At 44.7% G+C, this 12,500-nt stretch overlaps 2 protein-coding genes across 3 annotated transcripts in view; one reads left to right on the forward strand and one right to left on the reverse strand.

Moving 5' to 3' along the window:
- Positions 1 to 1,069: 1,069 nt before the first annotated feature.
- LOC308165834 (uncharacterized protein) lies at positions 1,070 to 8,690 on the reverse strand. 2 transcript variants are annotated; one of them, XM_080540009.1, is made up of 12 exons: positions 8,616 to 8,690; positions 7,525 to 7,609; positions 6,285 to 6,315; positions 4,589 to 4,669; positions 4,372 to 4,511; positions 3,269 to 3,394; positions 2,963 to 3,008; positions 2,759 to 2,824; positions 2,252 to 2,601; positions 2,039 to 2,143; positions 1,654 to 1,771; positions 1,070 to 1,435 (listed from the first exon to the last, which is right to left on the reverse strand). In XM_080540009.1, exons 2-12 carry the CDS (start codon positions 7,603 to 7,605, stop codon positions 1,392 to 1,394), a joined length of 1,188 nt encoding a protein of 395 aa, XP_080396135.1. In that variant the 5' UTR covers positions 7,606 to 7,609; positions 8,616 to 8,690; the 3' UTR covers positions 1,070 to 1,391. The 2 variants fall into 2 exon arrangements, with proteins under 2 accessions (XP_080396135.1, XP_080396134.1); XM_080540008.1 differs by having other exon boundaries at positions 7,525 to 7,606; positions 8,616 to 8,679.
- A 358-nt stretch (positions 8,691 to 9,048) lies between these two features.
- The window catches only part of tex10 (testis expressed 10), a 16,297-nt gene continuing 12,845 nt past the window's right edge, over positions 9,049 to 12,500 (forward strand). The window contains exons 1-5 of the mRNA XM_080540108.1: positions 9,049 to 9,052; positions 9,477 to 9,678; positions 9,812 to 9,999; positions 11,563 to 11,889; positions 12,251 to 12,466. Of these exons, the coding sequence (XP_080396234.1) occupies positions 9,493 to 9,678; positions 9,812 to 9,999; positions 11,563 to 11,889; positions 12,251 to 12,466 (917 nt within the window). The 5' untranslated portion in view covers positions 9,049 to 9,052; positions 9,477 to 9,492. The remainder of the gene's footprint in view (positions 9,053 to 9,476; positions 9,679 to 9,811; positions 10,000 to 11,562; positions 11,890 to 12,250; positions 12,467 to 12,500) is intronic.

Raw genomic sequence — 12,500 nt, forward strand, 5'->3', positions numbered from 1 at the left:
TACACCTCCTGTGATACTGTATATAATTCTGATATATGAATGTATCAAATGAGTTGCTTTTCTGCAGAATCAACTCCGTTTTTTTTAATGATAATAAAAAGCCTGTACCCATCTGACACCTCGGTCTCCTGAGAATTTCTCTCACAGTTCAAAGACCTCCTACAGAATGTCTTTATATAGCACCTTTCACGCAAAATTGCAATACAAGGTGCTTAACAATATAATGAAAATACAGCAATACAATGAAAATAAACGGTAATACACTCACGTAACCCTTTATTAGGAACACCTGTAAACCATTCAGGTGGTGTAACGGTGTGGGGAATGTTTTCTTGGCACACTTTGGGTCTGTAAATACCAATCGCTTGAATGCCACAGCCTATTTGAGTATTGTTGCTGACCATGTGCATCCCTTCATGGCCACAATGTACCCATCTTCCAATGGCTACTTTCAGCCTAATGCACTGTCACAAAGCAAAAGTTGTCTCAAACTGGTTTCATGAAAATCACAAGTTCAGTGTTCTTCAGTGGCCTTCCCAGTCACCGGATCTGAATCCAATAGAACACCTTTGGGATGTGGTAGAATTGGAGATTCACAGCTTGAAAGCCACCAGAAAAATCTGCAGGAATTGGTTGACGCAAAAAAATGTGAACATCTAAATGTTCTAGAGGGAGCATATATGAAAACCATGTCTAAGATGTATTCAGGCTAATCCTGTGTGATTTGAACACCAATATAAGGATCTTAAAATCTATTCTAAAACTGACCGGCAACCAATGAAGAGACTATAAGACAGGTGAGATGTGTGCTCTCCTTCAGGTCTTGGTCAGTACACGTGCTGCTGCATTCTGAATGATCTGTAGCTTATTTCTAGCTTTCTTAGATAGACCAGGAAAACGAGCATTGCAATAATCAATCCTGCTAGTGACAAAAGCATGCATAAGTCTCTCAGTATCTGCCTGGGAGAGAAATCGTTGCTGATAATAGGCGGTTTTAGTGAGATTACTGATGTGAGATTCAAAATTCAAGCACGCCAAGATTTGTACACAATTTGAACACAGGTTTTTTTCTGTTTATATTTGCACTTTTTTTCTCAAACAGTTTAAACACTTTACAGATGTATTTGGAAAACAACCTTCATAAAATTATAAGAATACTGTCAAGGCTAAAAAGAAAGTCATACATCTATTTGGTTGAACCTATTCAACGCTAATAAAGAAAGTAATAAAAGGTTTGCAAGAATACGTACAAGTATTTGTTCGGAAAAAGGTCACAACTAACATCTTAAAAAAATAATAAGGCTTTTCTGGGCAGACAGTCAATTGCAGATCCCTCACTATGGGTGTATTCTTGCTGGGGGATGCTGGGGGGGGGGTGACATTTGGTGACATCAATTGTAGAATCTGGATGGGCCATCAGAGAATCTGGATGGACCTGCAGAGAGAGGAGAAGCAATAAGCACAAAGTAAATACTGTAATGTACTACTACTACTACTACTATTTAACTGGCATCTGTTCTTGTACAGGACTCCTGCTAGCTCAAACCCCTCTTTATGATGACGTAATAACATATTGAACACAAAGTAACACTTATCATTGGAGCAGTGATGCAGAGTTGTAATGTGGAGCACTAAGGCAGGTGCTTTACATACCAGACTGATTCCCAGACAGGTTGCCAGAGTAGTGGTCTACACTGCTGGGCATTCTGGAGGAAGAGGAGTAGCTACCCATGGAGCTCTGAGGTGAATTGCTCTTCAGACCAGGACCCCCCTACAGAACAAACAGAATCAAGAAAGAGGCTTATTTAGTGTGGGTATATTATTAGGTTCGGTCATCCACAACCTTGTGGAGACGAAACAATGACCAATGTGTAAGGATGCCAAAGCAGAAGTGATCTGAAGGGGTAGGTTGGATGTAAGCAATACGATAACGTCTCCTGCTAGCCCTCCGATTCTTTTACATGTTCACAGAGGAGCTAGAGGACAAGGGTAGGGAGTGTTGGTGTAGGGCTGTGTGGAGCATGTGCGTGTTACGAACCGAGGACACGCTCCTGAGTCTGTACTCCATCAGCACGTCTGTTAACTTCTGCGTCACCTTCAGCACAATCTGGGCATCCATCTCATTCTCGATCTGGAAGGAGTCCTAAAAACCCACCGGAATTATTGCATAATCAACCAGGCTGACACACACAAACACAACATGCGGTTACAGACCAAAATACACACAGGTTTGACCGATCAAGGTACCTACCAGGTATTTGAGCAGGACAGAGGGGAGGCTGCTTCCTTCTGGAGCTGCTCCCATTAAGCCTGGCCTGTCACCAGGGCTGTTCCCCACCTGACCCCCTCTGAACTCATCAGGATAACGCCTTCCAGGACTCTCTCCCATCAGGCCCCCCATACCAAACCCCTTTCTCCCTCCGCCGTGCCCAAAGCCGTCTGTTCCTCCCCCCAGACGCAGATCGTCAGGGAAGTGTCGAAGGTCCGCGTCCCCCCCAGCGAAGGGCCGGCCGGGGCTGGAGCGATCCAGGGGGTCAGAGTATCCTCCCATGCCGTGGGGTGGGAAGTCCCCTTGAAACAAAGGGTCTCCGAACCTGCCGCCTGCAGGGAGAAACGGAGAAGACAGAACGTCAACACTAGACACAGAATATCTACACTGCATTGGACAGTCAGTTATATTTCAGTTACACATGCTGCACAGGGGCATACGAGCACTGTTACACCACACCCACACATAAAGCAGTGATACACCCCTCACCTGGTTTTGGCCCTCTGAGTCCCATCCCTGGTCCTGCTGGAGCAGGCATCTTGGGGATCGCTGAGCCTGTGACACAGAAAGAGATTAGACAGAAGGTTACTACACACACGGATCTGAACAATAGTGTATCTGGAACAAACCACGTGAAATACAGGAATGGCACACAACACCTTGAGACTAAAGCCCAGAGAATCAGCAACTTACGTAGTCCTTGAAAGGCTTGGACCTCACTGGGCTCCTTCAGAATCACCTGAAACACCAGACCAGATGATGTCAATAATCTGTTCCCTAAAGTGGTTCACACCAGACACAATGTATTCAGAGGCCTGTGATTTCAATTGCTAAAGAGGAACATTCTAGCTCTCGTCTTATCCTGAACCTCAGCCTCGATCCCCTACGTACTTGTACACCTCGGGGGGAGGATCAGGTAGGTGTATTGCCATTATTGTTCGAAAACATCAAAATCTTCTCAGATCTATGGGAAGTGCATAGCGGATAAGGGTTACTCACACGTAGCTGTCCCCTCCCCTCGGCCTTCTCCACCTCGGCTGCCGTTTCTTTAACAGTCTTCCTCACAGAAGGGTCCTTCAGTGCTGCATCCTCCTCAAACGGAACCTTATCAGGGTGGATCCGCTTCTGAAAACATTACAATTACATCAGAATGGCCTGGGGTGGTCCAGTACCGTGGTCTACAGTGCACACATTATATGCCCATGTCGGCATGGGGCCGAATCCGGCCCGTGCCCTGCTGACATGCTCTCTCTCTCTCCCTTCTTCTCCTTACTTTCCTGTCTATCTTCACTATATCTGTCCAACAAAAATATGAGTGGGACTGCCTAAATAACTTAAAAATAAATAAATCACCACAAGACAGTTACAAAGGATTCTTCTCACAGGGAAAACACACATAGGGCTTTCACACCGGCAAAGAACCGTGCCGGTTCGCGTTCGCAAACCAAGTCTGGAACCGGCCGGCGCGTTCAGACCGAAGCTCAATTGGTTCGGAACCTGAAAAGTTGGTTCGCAGCGGGCACCAAAAAATAGTGGTTCTCAGGTGAACCAAAAACGCGAACCGTGACGTCGTCAGAGGGTGTGTCCTATTCTAGGCTGCAGAGACCAGCAAGGAGGAAGTAGACAAAATGTAATCTAATGTAAATCTAATCATTAGTGATCCAAAACAATATCAAAAGTGTCATTATTCTCTCTATCTTCCTCACATGCTCAGCAAACACACACACGCGCGCGGACATGCGCGAACGCGAATTTCGTAAGCCATTTCTATTCCAGTAACGGAGCAGCTGATTAGTAAAAGAACGCGTGTAGAAAGTGTCTTTTGTTTTTGTTTCACAGAAAATGTTGTTTATTTCAGATACTGTAGTGGAAGATATTATCTTCATTTCCAGTGAAGTAGCTGCCATCTAGTTGTGAAATGTTTGTTTATCCCGCCCCTTCATCACCCAGCGTTGATAACGCGGATGGTTCAGGTTACACTGGTATGAACGCGGGCTCGTTCGCCAGACAGCACCAAGGTTCAGAGGTTTCCGAACGCGAACGCGAACCGGCACGGTTCTTTGCCGGTGTGAAAGCCCTAACTCTCTCTCTCACACACTCACCATATATCTGAAACAGTGTTTCCAGCCTTTCACGTGGGCCAGCATGTCATTTTGCAGGCGGGTCACCTGGCAGAGCTTACACTGGTAGTGGGGCGGGACAGACTTACTGGGGCTGCGGTACTCCCACACATACTGAAGACCTGCAGAGACAAATTGTTAGCCGAGAAGGGTGTAGTGTTGAACGGGAAAAAATTGTTTAGAAGGCTCTGATGCTTACCTATGACAGGCTCTGTGACAGCCTTCAGTTGTTTGACGAGAGAGGGGATGGTCTGGATGGAGCCCCCTTTGGCGGTGAAGACTAGGAAATACACTCAGTAGTCAGTACAAGCACAGAATTCCACACACAAACATCCCGGTGTAGATGGAATCTTGACCATAACCACCGATAGGTGAGACCATAGGGCCCACGTCCAATCAGCTGATCACTAAACAGCTGCTGGCTGAAGAGCCTCATATCTCAGGTCAAACACAGCAAAGCATACTTAATTAATTTAATTTAGCCATTTAGCAGACGCTTTTATCCAAAGCGACTTACAATTACGAATTACAGGGACAGTCCCCCTGGAGTAACTGAGGGCTAAGTGCCTTACTCAAGGGCACACTAGTAGTGGTGTGGTTTCAGGCGGGATTTGAACTCACAACCTTCCGATCGGAAGTCCAACACACTATCCACTAGACCACCACTACCCCTACAAAAAGACCCCTACTTCAAAAAGAAGATAAAGCTAACCCTTAATACAGGGTTAGAAGGCCAGTCAAAAACACATGTAGTGCAATTTAGAGGTCCTTTATTCACTGAACAACTGTTAGAAACCAAACCCCCTTATTGTCTGACACAGAGGCCTGCTGACTGGGAGCTGTAGTTCCCCTTTGCTCAACCTCACACAAGCCAGAGCTGGGCCACGGGACTACCACTCCCACCAGGCACTGCTCCACACCAACTCCTGCATGGACACAGGGTCTGTCCTCTTGGGAGGACACCCAGGTCTAACCCCCAACCCCTTCCCTGTAATATTCAAGGATGTCTCAAAATGGGGGGGGGGCGGCGGTTGAAAATCATCATCAGTCGAAAGGTCATTAGACCTGTAGCCACCTCTATGAGCCATCTATAGGCCTCAGAGTAACATTGTATTCTGACAATGTGAGAGGAGAAAACAGCGTGGCACAATGCTACTGTCGATATTTATAATTGTGTCCAATACTAATACACAGTTACAAAAATTCAACAAATGAAAACACCTCCAAAAGGTCCCACAAATTTAAACCCTGAGCTGCCAAATTCAATTCAACATTGAAATAGATGGAAGCTACAGTTTGTAGGCAGAGGGTTCCACTGGTGTAATGATAAACAAAACACTGCATCTACCAGGCTTTGTGGTAGGAAAAATGTGTTCAGTGTTTAACTACCCCACAAAGCGCTTTCAAATGTGATGGAATAGGTCACTCATCCTCCATGAATATATCACACTGACCTGTGTGCTGCGTAGCAGCCATTTCCCCCCCAGAATGCTCACCATGAGGACACTTATTGTCCTGCACCAATATGGTCCTCCAGAGCAACAGGGGGCATTGTATACTGGCATGGCACAGATGGGTAGGTTGGATTTTCTAAAGTTGTTCAGTTTATAGTTTAGGACAATTGTTTCCTCATCATTAAACTGAAAAATGCTTTGTATTTACAAAAACTATGCAAATATCTGTCAGTGAGACCTTATAAAAAAAAAATGGCCTAGTGGTCAGCCCCACAGCCTAGAGCTATGGACAGACCTCCACTGACCCGACCTCTCAGAGACAGTGTCACCCTTGGACATGCCTCCAACCCAATTAGCAGCCAGAGATGAGGCAACAGGAATTGAGTTCTCAGCTCCCAACCCCTATTAGAGGCGGTGGTGCTGTGTGGAGGCGGGACTTACCTATGTCTGCAGAAAACTGCGGCTGCCTTCTCTGTCAAAGGAGGGAATAAACCCGAACGGGGGGGAGAGAGACACAGACAGGTATTAGTGACAGAAGAAGGCAGAGCAGAGAAGGAGAACTCCACATCCCATCCTTAAAAAGGAGAGACAAGACGTCATGGAGGAAATGTGGATGCTGGGGAACTCAAATCAAAGTGATAAGAGTCTTCAAGTGACAGGAGTCTCAACAGTAGAGCTACAATGTCTGGACTAGGGTTGGTGGAACAGGTAGACACACTGGGTGACACCAGGTAGCCCAATTGAACTAAGGACATACTACAGTAATGGATTGTCTACCACAGGGCTTAAGTCTGTAATACTTAAGTCTGTTTAAGGTTTAGCACACACTCAATGACCAACCAATCATTGAGCCAAAGGGTATAGCGAGCGTAATTAAGTCATGGTGTTTAGAGCTCATAAGAGACCTCAATGCCACAACTTCGAGCTGCTATGACAGGCAGCCAACAGCAGAGAATTAATCAATTAATTTAATTTCGCCATTTAGCAGACGCTTTTAATCCAAAGCGATTTACAATTACGAATTACAGGGACATTCCCCCTGGAGTAACTGAGGGCTAAGTGCCTTACTCAAGGGCACACTAGTAGTGGTGTGGTTTCAGGCGGGATTTGAACTCACAACCTTCCGATCACAAGTCCAACTCACTATCCACTAGACCACCACTACCCCCAGAGAGAGACAGAAAGAGGAGACAGATGCCCCTGAGAATCACACCAGCCCTGGGTGTGCAATAGGGATTACTGGGGACTCCAATAACAAATCAGAGTACTATTACAGACATTAAAAGTCTAAAGACATCTAAAGTGTCCTTTAGAGCCACTGTGTAACTGAAGCACTGCTTGTTCTCAGGGTCGGTACAGCAGACTGGGCAGCTGAACAGGCAGAGTTTTGAGAAAGCAGATAGTTCCTGCCACTAGCCTGCTTCAGTCCAGAGACAGCTCGTTGGGAGTTCTCATCTGCACGGAGCTCAGTCTTTGAGGGGGGGAAAAACGTCTTACAGAGGACAAAAGGATCCCAACAGCTGAAAGGTCACATTATAGTTTATAAGTGACTATAGGGTATGAAACAACATGATAAGAGTCACACAATGAAAATATCCTTGTTTTGGTTGTGAGCGAGAAAAGTAAAGTCGTTTGATCCACGTTAGGGCAGGGGGTTGACGACCTGAGGATGAAACATTACCTTAGGCCCTCCATTAACACCCCCGTTGGCGTTTTTAAATCTCTTCTGTGGTGGTGGCCCAGAGAAGTTTCCGCCTTCCATTCTTCTGTGGGGAGACAAAGTCAAACATCACGCAGGGTATATACAGGACTCTTGAGGTTAATTTCAACACCTTTCTAAGACTTTTTAAAGACCTTGCCAATATTTTTCCAGACCTCACCGCCACTTCGAGCTGTAACCGTTTACATCAGTGACACCTTTAACTTAACAGTTTTAGTTTGCAATAGACTAGACCACTATCATACAACACAATTTCCGGTTCATCTATGTTTTTTAATAAAACTAATAAATTCACGAACTTTTACTAAAAGTCTTTAGGACTCAAACTCTTTGGACAGAGTCTAATTCAGACAAATACCTACAAAATTCAAGACCTCATAAAATCATAATAAGACTTTTTAATACTTATTAAGGGTCTTGATTTTCCCAAAATTGATTCATCAACTTTTAATACTTTTCAAGACACCGCGGATACCCTGCAAAGTCAAACATCACGAAACATAAATTGGCGGTTTGGGGCCTAGGAGGTCTGGGGGGTATTCCATCAACGTCGCTGAAGGAAAACCCAGCCTTATTCTGATAAGTCTCGCGAGATTTATCAAACAATCCAGGCTTATTTTGATAAAGCTCGCGAGAGTTATAAAAAAAATAAGCCTGGATTTTCCGTTAGCGACATTGATGGAATACCCGCCTGGTGTCTCTGCTCGACCTCGGCTCAAGACAAAAACAAACAACGAGGCACAAACAAACATATCATAACATAAACATATCTCTCTATTATTATCACCACCCGAGACCTGAAACACACAGTTAGTCTGAAGGCACTTTGCAACAAAGGCTCTTTTTAACCGACTATGTATCAAACCACTAACGCGCTGTGTCGCCAGCTGCTTCCGGGCGCTCAGGCTAACCTCCTTTCTTTGGCTAGCTTTGGTTTCTATTCTCATTCTTTTTTCAGACGGTGCGTCACCATAACTCATAAGCCAGAGATACTAATAACAACTAAGGTGTTGAATGAATCAGGGTCAGATATGGATGATAATCTCTCTTACCTGATAACGCAGATATGTTACGGAGCAAACACAAACACAGACTGTGAATCTCTGGCCGGGTTGGTTTGGGTCAAGATCATAACAGCGCATGCGTAGTCGTAGCTGTATTCATTGAAGGACCTCGTGGGACGAATGTATGAGGCTCTCCCACATTTGCTCGCTCTCATCAAAAGTTCAAATGTGAATGCAATTATTACAATGAACAACATACTGATGTGAAGTCATAAGCGTGTTTAGAGAAAATACCAATATATGTGTACGTGAAATTGAGAACAGAGACACAGAGTTTATCAGCGGGTTTTCTTGTTAATTTCCCAGGCGATTGTGAAGGGCAGCTTGATAAATGAGTCAAATAGGAGAGGACCCCTGTGCTGGAATCAACACGAGCTTGGTTTTGTTTTTGCATTTCTATTTTTTAATGGTCGCTCGTGGTTCACGTGAGTATTTAGTATTTTCAGTAACAGCGAAATATGCATGTTATAGTTGTCCTATATCCTACAAATGCCAGGCTAGCCGATATTACGATATTATTAAATTAAATTATTATATTACCAAGTTCAGTTGTGGATGACCGCCTTTGACATGGCATGCATGGGTCCACTGGTGGTGTCTTGCAGCCCTGGTTGAGAGTGGTGTACAGATTTGTGTTATTATCCCCTATCAACACATTGAATTCAGTAAATCAACTATTCAACAGTCATTTATTTCGCTGGATTAGGTTAGTTGGTGCTGGGCTGGAAAAACAGATAAGGCTTCAGAGCAAACTTGATGCAGTCAGTGCCATGATCATTGGATTCAGTGTCATCATTGGATTCAGTGCCATCATTGGATTCAGTGCGTTCCTCTTCTTTCCATAAACAGCCATTGCTTAACAGAGATGCCGAAAACGAATAAGAAGAAGAGACAGGACGACTTCCAGAAAGTCAAGCTGAAAGTGGGGAAGACGAAACCCAAAGCTGATAACGCCACCAATGTCAACTTCCGCACCAAGGGAATCAATCTGTCTGAACAGCTAAAGAGGGATGACAGTGGACAAACTACCCACAGACACCTTAGCATCAAGGTAACACACACACAACACCAGCTTCCCATCATCTGTTATTTACCTCTGTTGCTCATTCTGTATGCCTCATTCTGTATGCCTCATTCTGTATGCCTCATTCTGTATACCTCATTCTCTCATTCTTCTCCATTAGGACCTGCTGTCCCAGCTGCACCACTACAGTGGTAGTGTGAAACAGACTGCTCTGGTGGGTCTGAGAGAGCTGCTGAGCCTTCACCCCTCAGTGTTAGAGCAGCACCTCTCCCGCCTACTCTCTGAGGTGGCAGCTGTCTTCACAGACAAGGACGTCAACGTACGGGTGGCCGCCACACGCCTGCTCAGGTTAGAACGGAATACGGTAGAATATTTGGATCAGTAACTTTATTATCCGTCTGTGACAATCTGCTCTATGCTCAACCCCCTTGAGATTACTCACTAGGGATGGACGGTTTTTCGGTTAAACCGAAAACCGGGGTTTATAAAAATAGAAACGGTTTTTTATCAAAACCGTCTGAAACCGTTTTTTTTTTTTTTTTTTTTTCCTATGTTGTTCAAAGAATAAAACTGGAACATGTCACATGTTTGTCGTGTGTGAAAATAACAATGATACAGTCTGAATCTGCCGCGCAATGAGTGAGAGGTTTGGTCAGTTGTGAAGAATAATTGAGGATTAATATCTAATTGGGATTATATTTAAGGGTAACGAATCACTCTATGGGAAAGATAGTTGCCTTCAGTTATTGGTAGATAGGAAAGGTTTTTTACAATTACTCGCTTACATTTAATAAGATCATTTTCGCTGCTCTCTGTAAAGCGCATTGGGTCACTTTTGTGAGAAATGCGCTATAGAAATAAAATGTGATTTGATTTGATATCAATCAATCAATCAAACTTTATTTATGTTCTATAGCACAAATCATGCATTGAATGTAACTCCAAGTGCAGTATTTACTAAACCACAATATAATAAAACAAGAGCTATACGGATCAAGAGTGTTTGTGCACAGCACCACTGTGTGTGAAGGCGCTACTGAAAGTGATGACAGAACGCATGTCTCAGAAGATACGCGGTCACTTAGTGACGCAAAGGTAGTTCTGTATTTATCTCTAGTACATTTATTTTGAAAGCTCTATTTTGACAGCTCTACCATGGGCACTTTTATTTTGATGGGGCATTCTTTGTTGATTGACTTACGACAGTTCAGGACGAGTCAGTCTCGCGGCATGTGGTTTTTATGAAAAGCTTTAAGTATGTTCACTGCATAATTCTAAGTCTAATATTTCAGTGATTATTGAGCAGTATTCAAATATTTAAATACATTGAGCAGCAGCTGAAACTTTGTCTAAGAACCAAGATATTGAGAAAGCAGTTCATTCAATGAAGACGCTGTTCCAAGAGATGATCTTCCGTGCAGGCGTGCACCCTGGATCAGCGGAGCTGGTGTGTTAAGAGTTCATGTGTTTTCATGTATGGTGTAGCTTACAAAAGTCTGCCTTTCCACTTATATTTGTGAAACTAAGTAGCCTAAATGTGTTGCGACTGTGCTTACGGTGTTCGACATGAGTGTATTGTAGCAGTAGGGCTCAATTATTTGAAATTGTCTTTTTTTTTTTTTTCCGTCTTTCTTTTTTTTTTTTTTTTTCGTTTTTTCCCGTTTTTCGGTTAACCGGAAAACCGCGGTTTTAGTCTTTGACGGTTTTTCGGTTTCAATAATTGGAAACCGTCCATCCCTATTACTCACACACACACACACACACACACACACACACACACACACACACACATACACACACACACACTTTCCACCTTTTCCTTTTCAGGCTGGGATTTAGAACCAGCAATCCTTGAGCTATTGGTCTGCCTGTCTAACCTCTGCCTGTCTAACCTCCGCCTGTTACCCCCAGGTTTATCGCCCAGTGTGTGCCAGCGGACCGAGCGGCTCCGTTCTTCCCCCTCCTCAGTGCCCACCTGTCCTGCGCCATGACACACATTGAGGCAGCTATCCAGGAGGATGCCATGAAGGTCCTAGATGTGTTGTTGGAACACTACCCTGCCCTGCTAGCAGCCCACCCTGCCCTGCTGCTCACCAACTTCCTGGAGCTGATTTCACACAGACGCACAGGGGGAGGGGCCAAGATCGGTCAGGAGGCGAAGGGGAGGAGATGGGCGCTGTCAGTTAATCCAAACAAGAACATGACTGGTCAGCAGTGGAGGCTCACTGTACTGCTCAGGTACTCACTCACTCACGCACGCACGGACATACACTTGAAACTAACAAAAGTGGGGCGCTTAGGTGGCGTAGCGGACTAAGCGTTGACCACGTAACCGAAGGGTTCCCGGTTCGATTCCGGCTGCGGACATATCCTGCATGTCATCCCTTGTCTCTCTCTCACCCATCCTTCCTGTCAAATCTCTACTGTCTCTGTCACAATAAAAAGAAAAATATAAGTGGGACTGCCCCACTCAGGAAAAAAAAAAGAAGAAACTAACGAAAGTGATGAAACACAATGAGTGAAAATGGTCTCATGGATTTATATTAGATTTGCGTCTCTGTTAATTGTTACACCCCAACGTAATCTGTGTGTGTTTCAGGCTGAGCCGTTTCCTCCAGGCGGTAGTAGATGAGAAACCAGTAGAGGAGGGCGGTTCGTGTGTCCCAGGTGATGGTTGGTTCACGGCCAGTGGAGAGGGAGGGACCGTCACACCTGTTGATGTCACCTGGGAGGAACTTACTTATGGCAAGGGTGGAATCCATGTGTTCGAACACTCTGGAGCCAAACCCACTCCACATTCCACCTACAAACTCAGGTACGTACGTCTCAAACTCTGATACCGATCAAGG

The sequence above is a fragment of the Nansenia antarctica genome, assembly GCF_963989245.1.
Source record: "Nansenia antarctica genome assembly, chromosome: 10".
Classification (NCBI taxonomy): domain Eukaryota; kingdom Metazoa; phylum Chordata; class Actinopteri; order Argentiniformes; family Microstomatidae; genus Nansenia; species Nansenia antarctica.

Bases quoted from the DNA above. Each gene is read 5' to 3' on its own strand.
- LOC308165834 (XM_080540009.1), bottom strand. From the start codon at position 7,605: ATGGAAGGCGGAAACTTCTCTGGGCCACCACCACAGAAGAGATTTAAA. The intron at 2,825-2,962 runs GTAAGTTGCTGA...TCTGTGTCACAG, and splicing joins CCAAGCCTTTCAAGGACTAC to GCTCAGCGATCCCCAAGATG. The intron at 1,436-1,653 runs GTATGTAAAGCA...CTCTCTCTGCAG, and splicing joins CCTGTCTGGGAATCAGTCTG to GTCCATCCAGATTCTCTGAT.